Source organism: Cyprinodon tularosa, unplaced genomic scaffold (genome assembly GCF_016077235.1).
Source record: "Cyprinodon tularosa strain WSP-4 unplaced genomic scaffold, ASM1607723v1 ctg429, whole genome shotgun sequence".
Classification (NCBI taxonomy): domain Eukaryota; kingdom Metazoa; phylum Chordata; class Actinopteri; order Cyprinodontiformes; family Cyprinodontidae; genus Cyprinodon; species Cyprinodon tularosa.
In genome coordinates, this window is record NW_024039151.1 from 504994 (window position 1) to 529369 (window position 24376).

The following is a 24376-nucleotide window of genomic DNA, read 5'->3' on the forward strand; positions in this document are numbered from 1 at the left end:
ACTGATCAGTTCACATAGAAACAAAAGAGCTAGATCACATCATGTCTTCTGCTTAGCACCAGGCTTCAGTTCATGTGATGGCCACAAAAAACGACATTCATTATCTGCAATTCTTTGTTTTTGCCAATACATGACCACTGTCACCATACAGTAAAAAAATAAAATAAAAATCAAAGTGAATGAAAAAAAAAACAAGATTCTGAAATGTTAAGACTGTTACAGTTTCAAATGTAACCATAAGTTATCCATTGTCATTCGTCGCTGTCTCGCCCTCCGATCATTTCCACATGTCATGGCACTAACAGGACATCAGATAAATCCAACATGTACAGCAATGAAGGGGGGGGCTGCACAACAGGGAAAAAAAACAAAAACCTTTAGGAAGTCAAACAGCATAATGAAAGAAAAACTTCAGTCACATGTAATATTTCACATTTGGTAGACACAATGTAGGAGAGAGTATTTTCTGAGATGGATCGCTTCGCTGTTCTGGGGAAAATAAATGTGATAAAGATGAGTCCCAGCATGAGTTAAAGGGGAGGGATTCAGGTGACGCACTGAAAAATGTAGGACAAATCAAGCACTAAATTATGAATTTTTCCTTTAGGAAACCCATATGAAAAGTTCCTTTGCAGTTTTTGATTCAGTAAGTACTTGCTTTTACAAATTTCTTTAACAACTTCTGCAATTATCTTCATTATTATTGAGGATATTTATAAATCCTGCAAACTCACTACAGTTTTTCTGTTTTTCTACTATTAATTTGAGAATTTATATATTTAAAAATATGATTTACTAGAATTATTACATGATGTGCAACAGTATAAAAGGAAATTATTTAGATTTTGTACTAAGGTAACCCATTAATACGACTGACGTCCACAGAAGCATTTATGTTTTTAGGTTCCTGACTCTGCGGAAACACATTTTTTTACTAAATAGATTTCTTTTTAGAGCAATACCAAAATTGTATTAAATTCAGACCACCATCGCCCATCCATTGAACTACTAAACAATTTCAGTTCTAAGTTGCTTTGAATTAGTTCCTTTTTTTAAAACAGTTGGTAAGCTTTAAATATTTGAATTGCAAGAAAGTGCAAATAAAACCAAAATACTTTAAGGCAGCAAACTGAACTGGAATGAGCTTTGATTTCCGGGGTTTTCTTAATCAGTTTACGCTCCATAAACTCCACATATCATCAAACATCTATTTTTGAACACATACTTATTTCCTAGATAGCAACATGTTCACGTGGCAGAGGAAGACACAGCTGATGGCATCTAAATCAAATCCAATGGGGGTTTAAAATAATACTGACCTTCTTTGGATTCTTTAGATATTCATTAGCAGGAAATATAAATATTTTGCAAAACTTTGTTTCCAATTACATTCTAATCAGAAAAAAACATGAAGTCAAATCCAATTCTTTTAAAAACTGCATAGGAACCCTGGCTATGAAGAAGCAGGACTTGCCAGCAAACGCTAATAGGAAGAATAAAGAAGGGGGAGGGCGTTGTTTCTAAGTTCATGCACATATGTCGTTTGTGTGGTGATGGAGCTCTGGATGAGCATGGAGGAGCTTTCGTGTGTGCAATGTTGGATCAGTGGATCTTCTGCAGATCCACAGGGGTCACCTCTGCAGGGGTCTGTCCCTGTGGGGAGGAAGGGGAGGAGGAGCGGGGGAGGGTGCAGGGGGTAACTGTGTGGGGGCGAAATCGAAGACTGGTGGAAATGTTGGGCGAGTCAGAGGTAGAGAAGGAGGATGCAGATGGATGATCCTTTTGCAACTGGTTCTCCGTGAAATCAGTCACAGACGAGGAAGAGGATGAGGGGGGGCTGACGACGTGCAGAGGAGCAGAGTGCGTGCTGGAGGAGGGGGGTTCTTCAGCCAACAAGGCGGCTCCATCCCCTCCCTCCTCCTTTCCATCAGCAGAAGGAGAACCCGCCTCCTCATCGACGGCAGCGGCTCCTTCCTGTCCAGCAGGGCTGGGATCGGCTGCGGGGGGGTCTTGGTTGGGAGCTCCATTGGCTGGTGATTGACTTTTGAGTTGGGAGTGACAAAGAGGACACGTCTCCTGGACGTACAGCCATTTCTTCAGGCAGCCAGCATGGAAGAAATGACTGCATGGAGTGATCACTGCGCTGATCATGTCCTGCAGGGGAAATCAACATGAGGTTGGCTTTACATTCAACTCTAAATGTCCTGCTAGTGAGCGCTGTAAGGCTACATGAACAAATTATCATAAGTAAACACCTCTTTTTTTTAATTTTTTTTTTAAACAAATGTCTGTAAATGTATCCACTAAGGGAAAATAAAACAGCTTACAAAATGTCACTTCCTATGTTAAAAGCTGATAATAATAAGAAAGAATAAGTTGTTAAAAATAAAAACAATAACTGATAAGTGTCGTCAGGGAGGATAAAAACAAAAAACAGTCTGTTTCTAAACTCTATAAAGACTCTGCTTACCTGGAAGCAGATGGCACAGATGTCGTTATACTGCTGCAGCTGTGCGTCGGTTGCAGTCGGGAGGCTTTTGATCTTGTTTACAGCATCTCTCCGGAGCAGGAAGCTCTGCCAGCCCAGCTGGGCCCTGAGCCAAACGTTATAATAGGAGTGGACCAGAATGATGGTGCTGCCCATCACACTCCACTCTCCAAATACAGTCTCTGATATGCCATAGCACACCACACACACTGCCACCTGTGGAGAGGGAAATTATTATTAGTCTGAAAAATCCTCCCACTGATTTTGAACAGTGGTGTTTTTAAGTCTTTTTTTACTGTGGACCAAAAATGTGACACAGCTTCTATGTTAGTGGCGAAAGTCCTAAATCCAACAGAAAGTGATGGAATTAGAAGATCGTTATTATTTCAGGGTTCCTACAGCATTAAGCAAGTTAAATTCAAGACTTTTTAAGACCTTTTAATGCCACTTGAAATAAAATCTAAGACCAAAGATTCTTTAAAGTTGTGAGGTAGGGATATTTGGCAGAACAAGCAGTTCCTCACTAAACCAGTGGATGGCAGCAGTGAGTATTGACAACCTCAGCATCAGAGCAACAGTGGCAGGATCAATTGAAAACTTATGAACTGATTTTATAGAATTTATTTATTTTTTCCTAACCAGAGGTTCGCTCCACACCAAGCAAGAATTCATTTAAATTAGGTAAGGATCCAGATCATTAGTTTTAAATAATATAAAATGGCGCAATATTTGCTTCCTGGTGGAGGTCTGCACTCTCCAGGTGCTTTTCTAGTTAATTGTGAGTCCAGCTAACATTTACCAGAAACTCCAGTAATCTGTAGGTCCCATTAACACAGTAAATGACCTCATCCATGTTCTCCACTGGAGCTTTACGAAACTCCTCCACCATGAAGAGAACGTAGATGAGCAGAGTTCCCAGAACCTGTGGGAGAAATCAGATAAAAAGCATCAATAAAAGGTTTCAGTTGGTTAAATTATGGACTTTTTAAAAGCTTTTTTTAGACACCTTTATTATTTGAACTAAACGGTATTAAATAGGATTTTTATTAGAAATTAAGTGTCCAGATTCATCTAAAATGGCTTAATTGATAGCTGGCTTTCTTGCACTGGTTACCCCCGCAAAAAGATAAAACCCTAGCCGTGGTGTTGTCTACAAAACATTAGCCAATCCACTTTGCCTACTGTCGAAAGTGGATTGCCTACTTGTTTGTCAGTCAAACATTTTGCGTACGTGTCGCCATGACGTTTTTACTTAAGCGCAACCCACGTAACTCATACGCTGTTTGGCTAGCCGCCCGCCATTAAGCACCATTCAAAAATACACAAACGGCCGTTGGACATATCTTTGACCACAGAATTCTCTTTCATGCCTTTAAAAGCTACATAAATTATATAAAATCAAGTAACTTTATAATTTACCCATAAATTCTATTAGATTCACTATTTTATTCAGACAATTCAGTGAAATTATTAAGCTTAACTCATTAGAAACATTACTTTGGGCACTTTGGCCCTCAACTAGAAGAGGGTAACATCAGCATACTTTGGGATTTACCTGAAGTGAGGTGAGGATGGATGAGGAGATTATGATGAGGAGCCAGAAGTCCATGTGGAAAAACTGACAGATCATATAAGACATGTATGCGGGAAAGATGAGCAGGAAGAGGCACAGAGACACTGCACGGAAGTGCTTCCACAAACTCCTACAACATAAAACCGCAGACAGTGAAAAGGTTAAAATCAGTGAATTGGATAGATCAGAAATATTTTGGAATAAATCCAAAAGTGCATTTTGGGTTTTTCTTACTTGTCTCTGGAAGCTCCCAGAGCCAGAACGATGGGGTCAGCGATCTCCAGCATGGATTGCAGAATAGAAGCAACAACAATGAAGAGGATGATGGAGAGGAGGAAGGCTCGATGAATGACCTGCAGCTCTATCAAACCGGTTTGCACCGCCAGGATAAGCAGTGTGATGCCCTCAGTCATTCCTCTGTTTAGATAGGACACGGATATAATTTAAATAGGATTCCAAACTACAGCCTGAATTGAGCGAGCAAACGCACTGACCTGTGCATGGCATTGTCATTGACGAAGGCTCTGTAGCCCTGCAGGTAGAACTTGCAGAGCGTGAGGACTCCGAGTGCGATGAATGACACGGTGAAAACCAGACCCAGCAGAGAGTAAGGTGTACTACAACATTCTGCAATACTGAAGACACGGATGGAGAGAAAAAGAGGAGCAGAGTTAAAATGAGCTGGAAATGTTGCAGCACCGAATCCAAACGCATGTAGGAAATATTGTATGCATATGCTTAAAGTCGAAGGGAAGTGGCTCCCGAGTGGTTAATAAAGTGAATGTGATTGGTCGATTATCAAGGGGGTGGGATTGTTGTGGCGGAAGGTTCGCAAGCAAATTTGGTTGTGGTCGGTTTGTCAGAAGCATCTTGCTGACCAGTTAGCAACTTAGTGCTAGTAGGTTCCCAAAGGTAAATTGCATTGGGACCAACTAGCAATAAATTGGTGACTTAGAAACGACACTGTCAAGGAACGCTATGGACAGCGGAAACATGCAAGAGGAGGAGAGTTTTGTGTCTGAGGTCATGGATGAGTCTCCTCCGTCAAACATTTTTTTATTTAGAGGAGGAAAGCGGGGACAAAGTTGCCGTAGAAGAGGACGCCAGGACGGCAGAAGCTTGGTTTGGTGTAGAAGGCTTCCAGCCGTACATGTTTGAGCCCTTGCCTCGCAACGCTGCCAGTTCTGTTAGCTCTACGCCTGCCGAAGACACAGACGTCCCTCTCCCTAAACACTAGGACGGAACTCAGTGGGAAAGTAAATGATTCTTATTTCAACCGTTGCGTATATTAGCTGCGACATATACATCAAGATGCTATGACCAAAATAATTTGATTGACAGATGACCGTTGATATATGATTGGCCGAATGTAGGTGTACAAGCTGAAGTATAACTAACTAGTCTGCATAAGATAACAAAAAAAACCCCCACAGATTTTAAGAAAGGATTTTTATTTTCAAATAGAAATTTTCTAACTTTTGGGACAATATGGTCTGATAAAGAGAACATTTATATACATGTTAAAGCCAGAACTGGTTGGTTATTGGAATTCGGATCCACAGCTTCAGTAGTAATATTTAATTTCATATACTTTGGTTTGTTTGTTTTGTTTTTTTTGAGTTTTTTGTTTTGTTTTTTAATGGCATCTAAGATGTATATTAATTGTAAATGTTTTATTTTCACCTTTCCCTTTATTTATCCAGGTGTGTGAGATTTTGCTCTTCTAGTCTTATTTTCCTTTATCTGTTCTGTTAAAAACTACTAGATTTGTTATTCGTACATTTTATCATGAAGATAGAAGCCCAAAATGGGCTTGGTGTACAACACTGTTGTGTTCTTAAAAACGAACAGTTAATTTTGTTCATCTACAAATGAACTAGTATGGAAAACGTACAGGGCAAGAAGCAGATGAATCCACTCATTCCCTAAATGTGATTTAATATTTTTGATAGCAAGTTTGTCCGTAAGAGTTAAAGGAGTTCTACATTAACCAGTTTGGTAGAAAGGGGCTGTCGTCTTGCCTTGTAAGAAAGAGGAAAAGGAGCCTCTCCCTCGAGGTAGGCTGGTCTCTGGTGCTGAAGTAGGTGTAGATCTGAAGAGCGAACAGCACAAGCCAGAAGCACATGAAGAGAACTGGGAGGACCAGCTGGTTCCACAAGGACATCCCTAAAGCTAGCAACCCATACACCTCTACCACCTGGGAAACAGAAGTGCAGAAAACAAAGAGAAGAAGGTAATAAGAAAAAATATTCATATTAGATAAGAGGATGCATGACGAAACGAGGGAAACTTCCAGCATAATGCTGCTTTAATAATCCATTACCTGAGCGAGCTCCCTGTAGGCAGTCTTAGCCAGGTTATACGGGACCAGTAAATTAGAGGCCAGGAAGTAAATAACCTCCAGGCCTGTGAAGATCATTGAAAACCTATTGATGAAGACGATGGTCTCTAGGGGGACTAGGCACAGCCTGGCCACCAGTGGGAGGAGGTGTGCAGAGAATAGCCAAATCCTCTTGGTCTGCATCACACAGGAACACAGAGTGCACACCACAAGCTGACCTGAAAGGCAAAGGATACAATTCAAAACATAGAAATATGCATATGGAGACAAGAACATTAAATTAACCAGTCATTATATAGAACATAAGGATGTATCATCAGCAAAAAACACTCTTTTCTACTTTTCTAGCTGTAGTTGTGCTCTCTCAGGCATCCTCTATGACATCAGCACTTTGTAAGGTCTATTTATAACCAAGGAGACCCCATTTCTTTTCACTTGAACTGAGGAGTTACAACGCAGAAACGCTGCATCATTTTAGTTTTAAACACACCCATATGTGGCTGGTCTTTTTTTAACACTGACTAGGTCAAGCTGTTAAAGAGTATAACTTAGACTGAAGCTTTAACAACAGTTTATTAAAGGGTAAAGGAGTTTTTATCAACTGGCCTTTTTAAAAAGCTTATATGGGTTACTGTTTAACAGCAAATTTTAAATTTTTTCTTAACCTTTTTTAGGTGATAAAAGGTTAAAAATATGGGTCACCTCTAATTAGATGACCCTTATTTTAAGTGAAATCTTTTATAAAGACCGAGCCAATCAAAAACCATGTTTTTCTGTCAAAAAGTACCAGAGAATAAATAGATACTTCACCAATTTGATCCTTTTTTCTATTTCAGGTTCATTTTACAGAATATATTTAGCCTTTTAAAAGTTAAAACTTGAAAAAAACTCTGTTTTAATGTTTGACTTTACAAAAAAAAAAAAAAACACACATTTTAAAAGAGACATGAAAAAAAAGGACAATCGGTTTTTAATACATAAATTCTACCTATAAGTGCCGTGGTGAATCTGTTCATGGAGAGTGGTTCAAGGTAGACGGGTCCTTCATAGCCTGAATCCAGCTCACTGCGAACATAATCCCTGAAAAAACAGGTTCAAATATGAGTACAGAGCCAAACCTACTGTGAGCTGTTACATAAGTCCACTCTACACCAACGTAGTACCACCTCACAAACATCTACTCCTTCACTGCTGTCACTGGCTTTTCTTAATCGGATCAACTGAGACCAACTTCTATTTGGCTGACAGATTTATTTTGTCATTATTTCTTGTTTTTTTTAAACCTAGGATTGAAATGCAGTCATTATATTTTCAGATGAAACTTTCCATTAGGTCAACTCGTTACTACCTAACTGTTTATACTGCATCCATTTTTTATCCATTCATCTATCCATTATAAGCTTGTTGTACTTGACACTTAGAAAATCTCTGTTGTGTTTGAAATAACCCTTGTAATGAACTAGAGAAACATCAGTTTCTGTTAAACATCCATGTTTTCTACTAACGTGAGGTTTCTTTTAAATAACCTGCTTTGATTATGAAATCCACCACCAACATTACCAGTCGGGTCCATTCAACATCTTGGGGTTTTTGTTAAAACGTGAGGAAGAGGCTCTACACTCATTCATTATTAAGTAGGACATATTCGCCGTTTTACCGATGGGCTGTTTGTTTACACTCCCCCACCAGCGTTCTGTCGTGCTTACTACGTCACAGTTAGTTGCGCTCATTGGTCAGAGCGTTGGCCAATAGGCACAGACATGGTTTGAAAAACAACGGGTTGTTCAACAATCTTCCGATGTCTCATTCATCAGGGCCAGACTAAATTACACATTTAATCTCACATTTAGTCTGGTTTATCAGGCTAAATTTTCTATCCACTTTTGTTGAAATTTGCATTCTCCCCATTCTCTAGCTTTTTCTCCCCCTCGAGCTTCTTTTGGGAACATACAGATTTACAAACAACCGGAAGCAGTTCCGCGCAAATATATCGCAATAGATGTTTTTTGTTGTTTTTCTTTATAAAGTATTTCAAATGCCACAATTATCACATATAATGAATCTTAATGCTAATTAAGGCCTTAATTTAAAAAAAATTAATGACTTTTAATGATTTTTAATGACCCTCTGAAACACTGGTTATGCCTTTAAGTTTATTTGCTGATCTAAAAAATGATCCAATCCGTGACTCTGATCTGAGGAACGGTCCAGCATATATCCTGCAGCATATATTAGGGATTGAACGGTTTATGAAAACCGTCCGAACCGTTCAGTTCGACTGTCTCGGTTCGATTCGTGTGTGTTGCGTTCGGTTCATGTGCTGCTTCTTTTTCTCATAGGCGAAGCGTTTACACTCCATAGCAGAAGGTGGCGGTACTGCGACCAAAGCCAACCACCAGTAGTAAAGAAGAAGAAGCGAAGCAGCGTAGCTGGGTGTAGCAGAAAAAAAATCAGTTGTTGTGGTGAATTGTGTGGGTATGGCGAGTGGGAAAGAACAGGAGTTGGAAGACGCGCCAGCAGCACTTTATAGGTCTGCTGTATGGGACCACTTTGCATTTAGAGTGACCTACGATGACGGCAGAAAGAAAGTTGTGGGTTAAAACAGTGTGCAAGCATTGTGCAACACGTTTTGTTTATGCTAACAGCAACACGACCAACATGTCATGCTAACAATCAACATATACCGAACCAAACCGAAAACCGTGACCACGAAACCGTGAACCGAACCGTGGATTTTGTGAACCGTTCCACCCCTTATATATATATATATATATATATATATATATATATATATATATATATATATATATATATATATATATATATAAGGTGAGTGAATTTTTGAGTATGTAACAGCAGCAAATCTTTTAATGTGCTGTAGGAAAAAAACAATGTATTGAAACTCCCTCCTAGAAAAGCTGACACAACGTTTATTGTCTAACTCCACTGATATGAAAAGATATCAGCAGAAGAGAAGGAGAGAGGGGAAGTGGGATGACGCATTACTGCACACAACCTATAAACCCAGAATCCTTTTTTAGCCATGCTAACTGGAAGTAAAAAAAATCCCATAGACAGTCAAAATGTGAACTGGAAATGATGCCTAATAATACTAAGCCCTGTTTTACAGCTAGTGTAAAATACATAATGAGTAAAAGCTCATGAGAGAAATGTTAGAAAGCGTATTCAAAAATATTATTCTTCTCTCACTGAGGACAGATGACAGCTATAAAACTTTTGATTGTTGCATCCACATAATAAAAGGCTTTTACAAGCTGGTTTGCATGTGTTTATACCTGGAGACTTGGTGACCAGCAAAAAGCAGCAGGGCAGTCAGAACATACAGGTAGAGTTTCACCAGATGCTGACGAGGCAGAGTCAACAGCACCAGGCTCAGGATGTAACCTAAACACACAAGAAAAACGCAAATTAATCACAATAAAGAAATGGAACCTTTTCAAACCACTACTTCTAAAACGGCATTTACATTTTTTCAGCCATGAGGTCAAAATAGAGACACTTTATGCAACTGCATGGGCATTTGGAAAATCTCTACATAAGCAACATAATCAGCCTACAGCAAATCTCCCCTCCACATTAACAAACAGTTAGGTTTTACTGCCCTGCTCCCACTTTATTCAGCAGGTCCAGTCGCAGCTCCTCAGCACATACCAAGCTAACTGACTCATCAGCAAACTGCAGCCAAGCTTGAAGAAAAAAAAAAAATCTTCTTGGTTTTTTTTCAAATGGCTCCCATTTGAAAAAAAAACCAAGAAGATTCATGCTTTTTAGCTCTTTACTGAGAGAATAAACTTGATCTGCTTTTGCTTTTGTTCCGTTTTAAAATGTTATGTTTAAACTCTAAAGTGAAAATCAATCAGTTCCATTTTTATTCGATAAGAAGGGAAGACAAATAGAAAAAGATCTGCTTCAGAGGGAAATCACAATCCGGATTCATCACACATTTCACCAGCTGTTTGCCTTTGTATGCTTTTCAGGAACATTTAAAAAAATTATTTAGAAGAAGAGCAATATTCAAAAAGCAAAATCTCTAAGAATTATGGGTATAGGCATTTCTGTCGTGCACAAGTTGAATTGAGAGAAGGTTTTAGCTGTGAGACCACAGAGGAATAACGCTCTCAGGAGGTCTGTGCAATTGTTTGGGATGAAAAGAATGAACCAAACCTTGTATGAACAAAAAAATAATAATTCACATTTCATTTGCCCAGAAACAATTTTTACTTGCCCAGTATAATGTTTGATAAATACAGGTGCTGGTCATAAAATTAGAATATCATGAAAAAGTAGATTGATTTCAGTAATTCCATTTAAAAAGTGAAACTTGTATATTATATTCATACATTACATACAAACTCATATATTTCAGATGTTTATTTTGTTTAATTTTGATGATTACAAATGACAACAAATGAAAATCTCAAATTCATCATATCAGAAAATTAGAATATTGTGAAAAGGTTCAAAATTGATGGCCCCTGGTGCCACACTCTAATCAGCTAATTAACTCAAACCACCTGCAAAAGCCTTTAAATGGTCTTTCAGTCTAGTTCTATAGGCTACACAATCATGGGGAAGACTGCTGACTTGACAGTTGTCCAAAAGACGACCATCGACACCTTGCACAAGGAGGGCAAGACACAAAAGGTCATCGCTAAAGAGGCTGGCTGTTCACAGAGCTCAGTGTCCAAGCACATTAATAGAGAGGCGAAGGGAAGGAAAAGATGTGGTCGAAAAAAGTGTACAAGCAAGAGAGATAACCGCACCCTGGAGAGGATTGTGAAACAAAACCCATTCAAAAATGTGGGGGAGATTCACAAAGAGTGGACTGCAGCTGGAGTGAGTGCTTCAAGAACCACCACACACAGACGTATGAAAGACATGGGTTTCTGCTGTCGCATTCCTTGTGTCAAGCCACTCTTGAACCACAGACAGCGTCAGAAGCATCTTGCCTGGGCTAAAGAGAAACAGGACTGGACTGCTGGTGAGTGGTCCAAAGTCATGTTCTCTGATGAAAGTAAATTTTGCATTTCCTTTGGAAATCAAGGTCCCAGAGTCTGGAGGAGAAGAAGAGAGGCACTTCATCCACGTTGCTTGAAGTCCAGTGTAAAGTTTCCACAGTCAGTGATGGTTTGGGGTGCCATGTCATCTGCTGGTGTTGGTCCATTGTGTTTTCTGAGGTCCAGGGTCAACGCAGCCACATACCAGGAAGTTTTAGAGCACTTCATGCTTCCTGCAGCTGACCAACTTTTTGGAGATGCAGATTTCATTTTCCAACAGGACTTGGCACCTGCACACAGTGCCAAAGCTCCCAGTACCTGGTTGAAGGACCATGGTATCCCTGTTCTTAATTGGCCAGCAAACTCTCCTGACCTTAACTCCATAGAAAATCTATGGGGTATTGTGAAGAAGAAGATGCAATACACCAGACCCAACAATTCAGAAGAGCTAAAAGCCACTATTAGAGCAACCTGGGCTATCATAACACCTGAGCAGTGCCACAGACTGATCGACTGCATGCCACGCCGCATTGCTGCAGTAATACAGGCCAAAGGAGGCCCAACTAAATACTGAGTGCTGTACATGCTCATACTTTTCATGTTCATACTTTTCAGTTGGCCAACATTTCTATAAATCCTTTGTTTTTATTGGTCTTCAGTAATATTCTAACTTTCTGATATGATGAATTTGAGATTTTCATTTGTTGTCATTTGTAATCATCAAAATTAAACAAAATAAACATCTGAAATATATGAGTTTGTATGTAATGTATGAATATAATATACAAGTTTCACTTTTTAAATGGAATTACTGAAATCAATCTACTTTTTCATGATATTCTAATTTTATGACCAGCACCTGTATAGTTCATAATATTCATTTTTGTATATATATATATATATATAAATAAATGAAACATGTTTGTTTTTTTAAATGTTTTTTGTAATTCAGTACTTTTTAAGTTTATAGGTTCCTGGTGTGTATATGCATGCGTCAGATAATGAACTCAAGCCTACATTACAGTGTTAACAAGCTTTTCAATCCTTCCTGCACATTCTTTTCAAACTAAACTTTGCTTTAAACTGTTGTGTGCTTGGAAAAATATAAATTGTACATACAATGTTAAAAATCAAAAAAAAATTTTTGACAGGTTAAAAACTTAAGACAATGCTTTTGGGTCGTTTTCTTCTAATAAAATGATATAGAAACACAGGTACAATAGCGCTTTCTAGCTTGTTTGTCGTTTTGGTAACTACACCAAAATTACCGCTAGGTGGACAGAAATCATAGCCTGACGTAGTCCTACTCAATTCTAGTCAGAATATGAGTCTGAGGCCCCGTCCACATGAAGTCAAAACGAACACGAAACGCTAATATTTTCCATAACGTTTGTCGTAAAGACGGAGTCGTAAAATAAATGTGATCGTCCACACGAATGCATGAAAACGCTGCAAAATGTATGCCAGGCCTGTAAGTGGCGCTGTGGTGCCAAAGCAAAAATAGGCGACGAAATGTTGGGCATGCGCACTAATATTTATACATGGTTGCCCTGCGGGTCCATTTTCGTGGTTCAGTCAAATTCAGGTGCTGAACTATGTCGTCGATATTGCTCTGTTCTTCCTGGAGATATTCCAGAAGAAGAAGATTCTGTTGTAAGCCCGACAGCAGGGTGAGTAGCATTAGCAGCAACCATTCAACACAGTACGACGCCATTGTTGTTGTGATACTGTGTCGCGCATGCGTGTTTAGAGGCGACGCTATGACGCATGCGTGTAAAAAAAAAAATGCGGTTAGAGCGTAAAGATGGAAACGCGAAAACGGCGTTTCAAAATCTTCCCACTCTGAAGGCTTTATAAAAAAAAAGATCGTTCACAGACCCCCGAAACGCCGGCTTCGTGTGGATGAGAGGCTGGTTTGGTGAAAAATGTGTGCATTTAGGCCAGGGTTTGACTTCGTGTGGACGGGGCCTGATACTGCTCCATAGAGCTGTGATTATGGGGCGTGTTTCGAACGAACCAGGAAAAAAATGCCTCTGCACTCAATTGGATAGACCTACAACCAATAAGAGCAACAGAGTGCGTGACATCTGTTAAGCGACGCATAGTTGTTGTCAACAAAAATCAAAGCGTGCAGTTTCATGCCTAGAATAAGAAGATGAGCCTTGATTGCGTTTCTCTGTTCCTCTTTTAAAATTAATTTGCTGTCGATATCTTCTAGAACAGACCTAGTAGCAGAATCTACACACCTCAACTCTCCAGCGGCAGCCATTGTTGTTGTCACCCAAGCGCGCTTCGGTGACGTTACTGTTGATCATCTGTCCATCATCGTATAAAGCCCGCCCTGACAATTTGATTGGCCCGCCAGATATTGTGCGAGCATACTCGCGCTACTGTTGAGCAATGCCAGACTGAACTTCCCGACCTCAAACGTTGTGGGCGGGACTAAGTTCGGAATGGCACCCAGGCTACAAAAATCACGCCATCTGGCTGAAAATCAACCGGCTTTTTCAAATCACGCGAGAATGTGTACAAAACAACAAAAATGGCGCCGGCAACGCTTCTGGGTCGTTTTCATCGAATGTCTGTGATTTTAAAGTCATTGTGAGCGATAAATAATTTTTTTTTTTTTTGCGATCATTGCATTTGCCCGCCGGGCAAGTGCAATGTACTTTGTGCAATTGTTGTACTCTCCCAACAATAAAAACTACTTGCCCCGGGGGATCGGGGGACGGTTAACATTGAGCCCTGAGAGCTCATAAACCCATACGTGATTCTTGTCCTGCTGCTTTTTAATTGGTTATAATTAAACAGTTTATTCTGATATGAGCTCAGATGTTGCCAGTTCATTTTTCTTTTAACTATCAAAAACTGAAGGCCGCTACATCCTCCATTAGAAGTGGGAATTTGTTTTCTCTGACTCCCACAGCTGTAAGAACAAAAAGACTTCATTTTATTATAGGGTCATGCGTTTGGGTTCTCACTGCGTGTTCTCGACTCATCGTAGAAAAATAACTTCATCCCTTCACCTCGTCAGACAAAAAAATGCTGCAACTGGTCGGGATTTTGATCGGCTTTCATAGGTAAGAAAAATTCAAATGATTTTCCCTTCATTTTGTTTTATAAATATTAGAAATTGAAATAGTCAAAAAGGGCAATTTATGGCAATGAGCACCTATAGAACATCTATGTCCAATGATCACTTAACACTCTGGTATTCCTAAAAATAAACCTTGTAAAATGCAACAAGTCTTGTCCTTGTGTATAATATGATCACCAAGATTCAGTAACTTTAACAAAAAATAAAAGCTAGCCTTTTTAAAGAGAGTGACCCATAACTCACTGTTGTTTTTGAGCACAGAAACAAATTTCATGAAATAATGAAAAGGAACAAAACTTTCTTCTCATGTTTTTAGATCAAAAATAGTTAACAGTATATATGGTTAATTGTTAGCCTAGTAGAAAACAAAAAAGACAATATGTGGTTGTGTGTAACAGTAGTACTGACCCACGTAGTGCAGGTAGAGAGCCAGGTATTTGTATTGAAACAGAGGATTGTTGGAAAGGCTGCTGCGCTGGATCTTCTGGAAGAAGGAGCTCACATCCCAACGATACAGGACGTCGAGCAGCATGATGCTGGGAACACGCAGACCCACGTTGAGCACCGCCTCTACACGGTCCTTCACTGCCATGGCCTCAGGTTCAACTCTGACTGGCTGGCAGAACTGACCTCTTAGATGGGAAGTTGATAGTGGGTTGCTCTGTTGAGAAAACGAGAGAAAGGAAAAATGGAAATTTAATACACAGCAATGACAGAAGATAAGGAAAAGACGTGATGAAAAAAGGATGAAAGGCAGAGAGCAACAAAAGAGCTGGATTAATGAAGGTCACAGGAATCCAGAGCCACGGGGGAAATGCAGAAAGAATGAGGAGAAGAAAATGAAAGAGCTGCAGAGAGACTGAAAAGCAGGCCTGGCTTATGAAGGACAATGAAAAAAACAATTTTAATGTCTGTTCTGTCCTGCAGAAGCCTATATAATAATGGGCTCGAAACTCTTTGTTTACTTTATTAGGGCTGATGTTTTCTTAAGAGCAGTTTCTGTTTTTGTGGGACATTGAAGTCCAATACAACCTACTGCTAAACACTTTAGTCATTATACTGATTAAATACAATTATAAACCTTTAGTTCATTCCGTCCAAAACATTATTTGACTTTACATCTAATTGGAGAGGTAAATGTTAGTTTAGAGAAGCCAAACCTATTAGCTATAATAATGCAATGCAAACACTGCATGAGCAGATGTCAAAACATTTTCAAATAACATGCAAACGATCTGCACATTTCCATAAACCACTGATTTTCTATCATTCAAATTGACTTTCCTGTTGCTCTCTCCTCCCAATATTTCTTTCTTCAAATGATGCAAGCTGGTTTTGTTTCCATATTTAATGTTAACAGCTTAGCTTCTTATTTCATGAGATAGTTAGGCCTGTTTTCTTGTACTAAATTCCTTTTGTGTTACCATGGGCTGACTTGATGCCCTAACCCTCCCCTGCTCTAATCCCTATGCCCAATTAATCTGGGATTTGAAAATCATCAATTTATCAATAGAGCTCTGCAAGAGTTAATTTACAGACAAAACAAATAAAAGAACCTGTATTAAGTCATAAAAGTTCACACATACCTTTTAAGGAGAGATGTGAGATAAAGCTGTTGTCCCAGTTTTGAAGGTGAGACTTAGGGCTGCGATTATTTTGCTAATCGATTAATCTTTAGATTTTTTTTTGGGATTAATAATCAGAGAATAATCATAAAAGTTAAGTGGTTATATATTTATGTATTTAATTTTTTTTTTTTACAATTTGGTATAATAACTGCTCTAAGTGGGTCGCTCTGTCAGCTAAAGGCAAGTTTTAGAGTCTCCTTTCTCCAGTTAACGATTTATCGCTTACCAAATCAGTTGACAATTATCTTTATAAACAATTAATTAATGTGTTATTATTCAGTCCACTGGGGTTGCAAAAAATGATAATTCTGTCAATCGATTATTTATTTTTTTATTAAATCGATAATAATCGGATAGCAAAAGGTTCCTTAAAGAACTTTTTTTTTCTACTAAATTAAACAAAGTGAAACTTAAACAATTAAACTTGAGGAGTTCTAGATTAAACATATTTACAGACGAAAAGTTTCTATTATCTCAAATGCAACATGTTTACATTTTTTTTTTTTTTACAGTTTTGACATAATTACTGCTCTAAGTGGGTCGTTCATTCAGCTTAAGGCATATTGTTGAGTCTCTATGGTCCATTTATGGATTAATCGATTATGAAATTAGTTAAAGATTATGTCAGTAATGGATTCATCACGATGAATCCGATTCATTGTTTCAGCCCTAAAGTGCGCCCATAAACACTGAGCTCTGACAAGTCTTGTTATTGCTCTTCTGCGCATCACCTCTATTCCAAGCTTGGTTTGATGGGACTTCAGGGACACAATTTGAGATGATCATGTGAACAGCCACACAAAAAATAAATATAATTTAAAAAAAATTATGTATTCTTGGTTGCAATCAGCCAATATGAAAAGAAGATGCAGCTCAGCTGAAAATAGCTTCATTTTCAGAAGCACCGTACATTTTTTGTGGCTGATCTAAAGTCATTGCTCTAAATATGAAAACAGCATACTACAAAGATATACACTTTATTATTTACTTTGCCATGCTAATTTTAATTGAATTAAAGGAAATAGTTGAAACCTTTTCCAGATGTTTTGTTTTTAATAATTTCAGGGTTCTCACCAATGCTTTTTTTTTTTTTAAGTTGGCACTACTATGCTGAAATTAGGCCAAAACGTCACTTTTTATGAGGCCACAATCCCTTCACTGTAAAACCTTTATGCTCTAAAAATGTAGGCAAACTGTACTTTCACCTGATCTGAGGACTTTGAAACTTTTTCTCCTTAGCCAAGTGCTTCGTCTGTAATTCAAGGGTGGCTTGACAATAGCAATGTCACATTTGTAGCCCATGTGAAGGATTCGTCCATGCCATGTGGCTTTTGGTGTGCTGACTATAGCCTCCTTCCACTCCTTGCAAAGCTCCATTCCGTTCTAACTAGTGATTGGGAGCACTGAGAAGAATGTACTGTAGGTATAACAAAGAATTAGGGGAAGAAAAAAAAATATGCACATATCTTGATGTTGAGAAGTTGATATAAAGATATGAAAGATATGAAGATCAAAAGGTGGCAGAGAAATGAGTGTTAACCAGGCCCTATGTTAATGCACACGAGCTAGGTAAAAAAACAGGAAACCTAAAGTGCATGTTGCTACACTGACTGACGTCACAACTGCAAACTGCAAAAACACTGAAACAAAAATGGATCCTAAACAGAAATAGTATCCCATCTATTGCCAGAAGAATCTGTTGACCTTCACAGTAACATAAACCTTGATGACATTCTATTCTTCATGTAAGATGAGATAAGAAACACCTTTTATTGTCCCACAGTGGAGACAATCTGGGTGTGACAGTGGAAAAACAAGCAGAGACCATTAAAAGAGTAAATACTCAAAAGAAAAATTTTTTTAAACTGAATGATAGAAGAAAAAGAGGAGGAAATACTTTGTAGTTATTAAGAAGAAGGTAATATTCAAGAAAAAAAAAACTTTAAATAATTAAGAATCGGAAAAAAGAGGCAGAAAAAAGGCTGTAAACTGAAAATTAAAACCACAACAACAATAAAGAACCGTACAATAAGCATTGCAGAACATTATAAACACTTTGTAAGCAGAACTATAGGATACATTTTCCAGAGGTGTTTAGTTAGGTTGAAGTGGAGGCTCTGCAGGTGAACACAAGGTTTCTCCAAACTTTCCTACACATCTAAAACTCACTGATTTGGTTCTGGCAAGGTACCGATATCAGCATCATAAATTGATTGAGCTACAGAAGCTAGCGGTAAGGCAATGCCTAAAATATGTATATATTCTCAATGGTTTATGCAAAACCAAAAGACTGTTCTGGGGCTGTTCATATTTGTCAGTCTCATTAGCTAATAACCCTGCAGCTCTGGGGTGGGATGCTGAGAAGTTACGTAACTGAACAGAGACTACTTTGCAGAAACACCACAATTTATGATTGTGATAAGTCATCTATACTGATATGTTTACGCCTAAACAACAATTTGCAAACCTTGCCAAACCATCTATAGAATAACCATTTTATGGAGCCCCTATAGTCTCAATATTCACCAATACTGTTACATGATATGTACATCATGCACAGGACCAGATGCACACATGCAAAGATGCACATACAATACAATGAGTGAATAAACACAAGTTGAAGATCGTGAGGGAGTTAGGTGCCAAAGATGACACAAAATAAACAGTGCAATGAAAAGAATGCTCAGAAAAATAATAATTAATCACAATAAAGGATTTGATTTATACAGTAAAGATAAAGTATTACAATTTCAAGATGTTTTTTTCTACACCACGGTTTGCAAAAGGTAAAAGCTCCTAAATTAGTTTTGCACAACCGGCTTTTCAAGCATTTAAAACTCTCTCCATCACTGTTGAAATAACCTGCTTAAAGCACTTCAGCAATGTTGAAGTGGTACCAACAGGTGAATAATTAACTAAGTATGCAACTATAAAAAGACAGTCAGTCAAAAAGCTTTGGCTCTGCAGTCATATTACAAACCAACATACATGAGTAATTGTAAAGACTGACTTTTTCAATAAGAAATTAGCCAAAAATAAAACCAACATTCATCAAATAAGTGTGCTGAGTAGGTTTAAAGTTGTATTTACTGATTAATATACTTTTCCCTTCTTTCTAAATGTTTAAATTGTGTTTTTTTTTTTGTTTTTTTTTTATGTACGAAATGCACATGTAGTGAAGCAAACTGATACATAACTACTTTTTAGGCTGATCTTTAAGACAAGATTTTTAAAGGGGCACCATGTGATTTTGACCCAACTATTAGCCTAATTTGAAATATATATGGATTGATTGTTTTTTTCAGGCCAATATGCAAAACTCTGGGGCTATCGATGCTCTGTGAAGGCTACCCTTCACAAAAACTTGCCACCTTAAGAAAGAGAGATCTGTCACTGAATGGTCCATTTGACCAGATCCACCATTTTACAGCTTTTGGCTGTTTGATGTAAGATCAGTTTAAAGGGATGAACGTGGCTTGGCCTTAACCATTAACCTGATCACACAATCTGATGGTCCAAAGTAGTCAGCAATACGATGGGCGATATATATATATACTCATATCACAAGTTTCCCCTACGCAGAATCGCAACCATCAAGTATAAATTTGTATGATGACATTAAGCAGTCTGCATCAATTTAAGTGAGAGTTTTATTTTTCCCCACACACTTTGAATTCATCATAAACCTCTCCAAATGGGATTATTTTCCACCTGGCATGTATGCACACTACCACAACCGGTAAAAACTAAATATGGCAACAGCAGGTGTTTCAGCTGAGCAATATATGGCAGTGGTTTGGATTTCACGTGCAGGACGTTGAACAAAAGGCGGTAAATTGTAAGATGTGCCATAAAAAGCATTACTGCAAAAGGGAGCGGTACTACAAATTTAATCCACCACCAAACTGCAAAATGAAGAATGTTGTTAACTCCACATGTCAGCGTCTCCCTGCAAACTAAATACATAAACCAAATATGACAGAAAAAGTAAGAGCGGGAGTGAAATCACAGACTCTTTTTATTGCGTTATTTAAATGTTTTTTAGATGCTCTTATACCTGTGATGTGATGTGACCTTGTTCAGAGGTTTTACAGGGGTTTTCTAAACTTGGCAATGTTCTCAATTTTTCAACTTTTTGCGCTTCTTTAAAATTCCCAGCAGGGTAAAGATTAATGCAAATAGTTAAGAGATGCTCCAATAATGCCCTATTTTTCGGACAGTATTTCAACTTTTGTTTTTGTAATTAGAGGTCAATTTCATTTTTCATTCTACATTTTTTTTAACTATGCACAAAAGAACCCTTTTTTAAATTAGCATTTTATTCAGTATTATGTGTTTTTGCTTTTTTCCCCTTTCTTTGCTTGGATCTTGTTAAAGCTGCAGTCTGTAACATTGAGGAGAGAGCAGACTTCGACTGAAAATTTGAAGAAAAACAGGTTTCACGCCACTCCCCCACCCTCTCTGCTTCACTCAAGCTCCACCCCTCTCACAGCATCTGCGCGGCTACCGCATGCGACCAGAAGGGGGGGCGGGGGGGGGGGGGGGGGGCGGGATTCAGCGTGTGTGAGCTGTGATTGACACTCCATCAGACGCTCCTCTGGCTGTGATTGGTTGTTTTGACTCGTCCCGAATTATTCTTTCCAGATTGAAATACAGGCAGTAGGCGGTACCAATAGACCTTTTTCACGACAACCGGAAGCTGCGTCTGAAAGGGCTGGAGCACTTCCTGTTTTACTCTGAAAAATGTCTCTCCTCCGGTGCTTTTCGTCATCCTTACTTAGTTTGCCAACACTTTCTTTCGCGGATGCGGAGGAAATCGCTGCGGCGAATCCCCCCACCAACAAATCTGTGAAAGGATACAAGTTCTTCCACGAAGAATATATCCACAGCTATCAAGGTAAGAAAAGACGTAGCTTAGCGAGCTAACCGCTAGCTGCAAGATATGAGCTACACAAACATCGTAATGAAGCCTAACTTAGTATCTAAATTATGTGGAATATTGGAGACGGACATAGTTTAAACTTTTCAGTTATATTTTGACATTCTGAAATTTGTTTGCCACTATAGTTTGTGAAAAACAGCATACTAGAATGTTATGTTAGTTCTGAGATTCTAGATGATGCTTGATGTTGAAACTATGCTTTACTTCTGCATGCCTGTAGTGTCAAATATTGTCGAGGGACAGGTAGTTGTCAGAGCTAGATGCTTCAGATCCATGAAGAAAAATGAGGAACCGCACAAGCTGCAGGTTTGAAACAGTCAGAAAGCCGGTTGGCTCTTGTTCGTTGGTTCGAGTTCCTGTTCATGTTTGACGGCTGAAGAACTTTCACGTACGACTTCTGGACTACTTAGAGCTTATTCTAACATTTTCCTGTTCAGTTGTTACTATTTGTTTTATGATTCTGTTGCGGTTGCAACATAATCTGTGGGAATGCATGATAGGACAGATATGGCTGTTTTCTTGCCCCACATGAACAACCAGGTACAGAACAAAAACAACTGCGCCGAGACTGAGCCATTTTCTTAGACTTTTATGCTAACGCTATAGCCACCGGAAGTTGTCAAACCCCACATCCGCTTTAAAACCCGGAAGTGTGAAAAAGGTCTATTGAAGCAGTTTTTTTCACAAGTTACATATCACATGTACACTGTCTGGGCATAGGGACAGTTTTAGCCAATATGACAAAAAAGTGATTTTTAAAAACTTACAGACTTCAGCTTTAAAGGTCTGCCACTGACACCGAAAGACATAATGTGGCACTATTATTAGTGAAAAGCTTTGAGCTGGATAAAATAAGATGTTTTAAATTTTAATGGAGTATTAAACAGTATCAGTGCAATTTTATGAACTCTAATGTTTTTGAAGGTAATTTAAACATATCGTGATATATATCGGGTATCGCAATTATAGCACAAATATATCGTGATACTAGATTTTTCTCATTTCGCCCAGCAGTACATGGAGGAAGACTTTCCTTTACTGCTGTGCTGCCACTGGCCTAAGTCATAGGGAAGCGGGCGTTCCAACCGTTGCATTTCCGAATTCTCCTGAGTGGTGCCTGACTTTACACGAGTGAATAAAGCGAACGCAATTGGTCAATTATCAAGGGGGCGGGATTGTTGTGGCGGAAGGTTCGCAAGCAAGTTTGATTGTAGCCGGTTTCTCTGAAGCATCTTGCTAACCAGTTAGCAACTTAGTGCTATTAGGTTACCAATGGGAAATTCCATTGGGACCAAGTAGAACTAAATTGGTGACTTAGAAAACGACACTGTCAAGGAACGCTATGGACAGCGGAAACATGCAAGAGGGGGAGAGTTTTGTATCAGAGGTCGTGGATGAGTTTCCTCTGTCATAGTTTTATTCTACGCCTGCCGAGAACATCCATCCCCGTAAACACTGGGACGGCACTCAATGGTAAAGGAAATGATTCTTATTTCAACCTTTGCTTATATTTGCTACGACATATGAATCAAAATGCTATGACCGAAAAAATTTGATCGACAGATGACCGTTGATATATGATTGGCCAAATTTAGGTGTACAAGCTGAAGTATAACTAACACGAATTTAACACAGGAATTTTAAAAAAATATAAATTTCGGGACAATATCGTCTGAAAAAGACTACATTTATATACACGTTTAAGCCAGAATGATTTGACATTTAAATATGATTTCCCTACGACTTTAAAGAAGATTTTTTTTACTAAATAAAACCAAGTAAAACTAAAACTTTTCCACTTGAAGAGTTCTGGATTTAACATATTTACAGACGAAAAAGTTGCTATTTAAGTTGCTCATTTAAATATGATTTCCCTCCGACTTTAATGTAGAAGTTACAAGTCTTGCGCCAACTAGTGGCTAAGTGCAGCTTTGAGCAACTTTCCAGACTTTTGACCCAATAAAATCGTCATATTAAACAGCAAGTCTCTATTTGAAACTAAACTTTTGAACCACAATACTAACAGCAAATACACAAGTTCTATAAACCATATAGTATATTTTGATATATTGCAAAATAAACAACATCGAAATGAATGAAAAAAAACTTTTACAATGTAAGCCATAACTTGAAATCCTCTTTACTTAAAGAAAAAAAAACTTAGTTAGTATTTTCTAGATGTAGTTTACGTGTTGCGGATGACAGCCGTACGTGCATGAACTATAGTAACCCCTCCGGCTGGACAGAAACAAACCTTTCAGCCGTGAGAGAAAAAACGCAACCCTGCTAACAAGATCTGTACCTGTGCAGCGATGCTAAGTGGAAAAGCGACAGAAAAAGGAAGGTTGGCGATTTTAGCATGGAAGTAGCCAATGGCTTCCTTCCTGAGCGATAAAGAGAGCAGCGGTGATATTCGTGCTTTGTGGAAGTGATGAGCTGCACCGAAACAGACACGGAGGCGCAGCGCAGACCTACTGAGCTAGCCAAAATAACAACACACAAACCCGTTCACAAAACTGTACACAGAAACCTCCAAATACGCCATTTCCTACCTACAAATACACAAGTGTATGCTTAAACATTAAACCGTTTAAGAAGTAGACGAAGCTCTCGTCAGACAGTGTAATTGAAGCGCAGTTTTAAAGCGGCCGACAGGCAGAGGCTCTGTGCTTCTATAGCTGCAGCGCTAAGTCAACGTTTAAGAACAGAAAAATAAAACTTACGTTTTTAAGACGAGGTTCAGAACAATGGTAAACGGATTCCGGGTGCCCTATTGGCACCCGGAATCATTTTAATTCAGCTCCACCCGAGATAACGGTCCTCCAGATGGGTGCGCTTCACAGCGAGAAGACGCGGCCGATCCGTTCATCTTTCCTGGCAGCCATTACTAGAATGCTGGCTGGGAGACGCACTGCGCATGCGCAGCACAGCCTGCCCACATTAATCTGTTGGGATGGGTCTCTGACATTACTGGGGGGTTGAATTGTTAAATTATTTTAGAAGCTGTTCGCATTGTTACTCTTAAAGAATGTAATGTCGTGAGTGAAATAAAACAGGAAGTGAAACTTTTCAAGCTTTGATTTGGAATTAAATAAAAATATTAATTAATTACTAGACCTGGTTGATGCCTCTAACTTGTACCCTGAATCACCTCTTCATCCTATGTCTTTAAAAGTAAAAAAAAAAAGTAGCGATCAGAAAATAAAACTAAATATTCACATAAAAGAAAACATATATAAAAGGTTATTAAGGAGCCAAATATTTATCTTTTTAATTCATTTCTTTTTAA

At 38.6% G+C, this 24376-nt stretch overlaps 1 protein-coding gene across 1 annotated transcript; it reads right to left on the bottom strand.

The window, feature by feature from the left end:
* Positions 1-948: 948 nt before the first annotated feature.
* LOC119792683 (RING finger protein 145-like) lies at positions 949-23990 on the bottom strand. Its single transcript, XM_038299427.1, has 12 exons — positions 23811-23990; positions 14926-15178; positions 9699-9807; positions 7391-7482; positions 6385-6620; positions 6083-6258; positions 4556-4696; positions 4296-4478; positions 4044-4191; positions 3288-3410; positions 2471-2704; positions 949-2154 (listed from the first exon to the last, which is right to left on the bottom strand). The coding sequence occupies exons 2-12, from the start codon at positions 15107-15109 to the stop codon at positions 1603-1605; spliced, it is 2178 nt and encodes a 725-aa protein (XP_038155355.1). The 5' UTR covers positions 15110-15178; positions 23811-23990; the 3' UTR covers positions 949-1602.
* Positions 23991-24376: the final 386 nt, after the last annotated feature.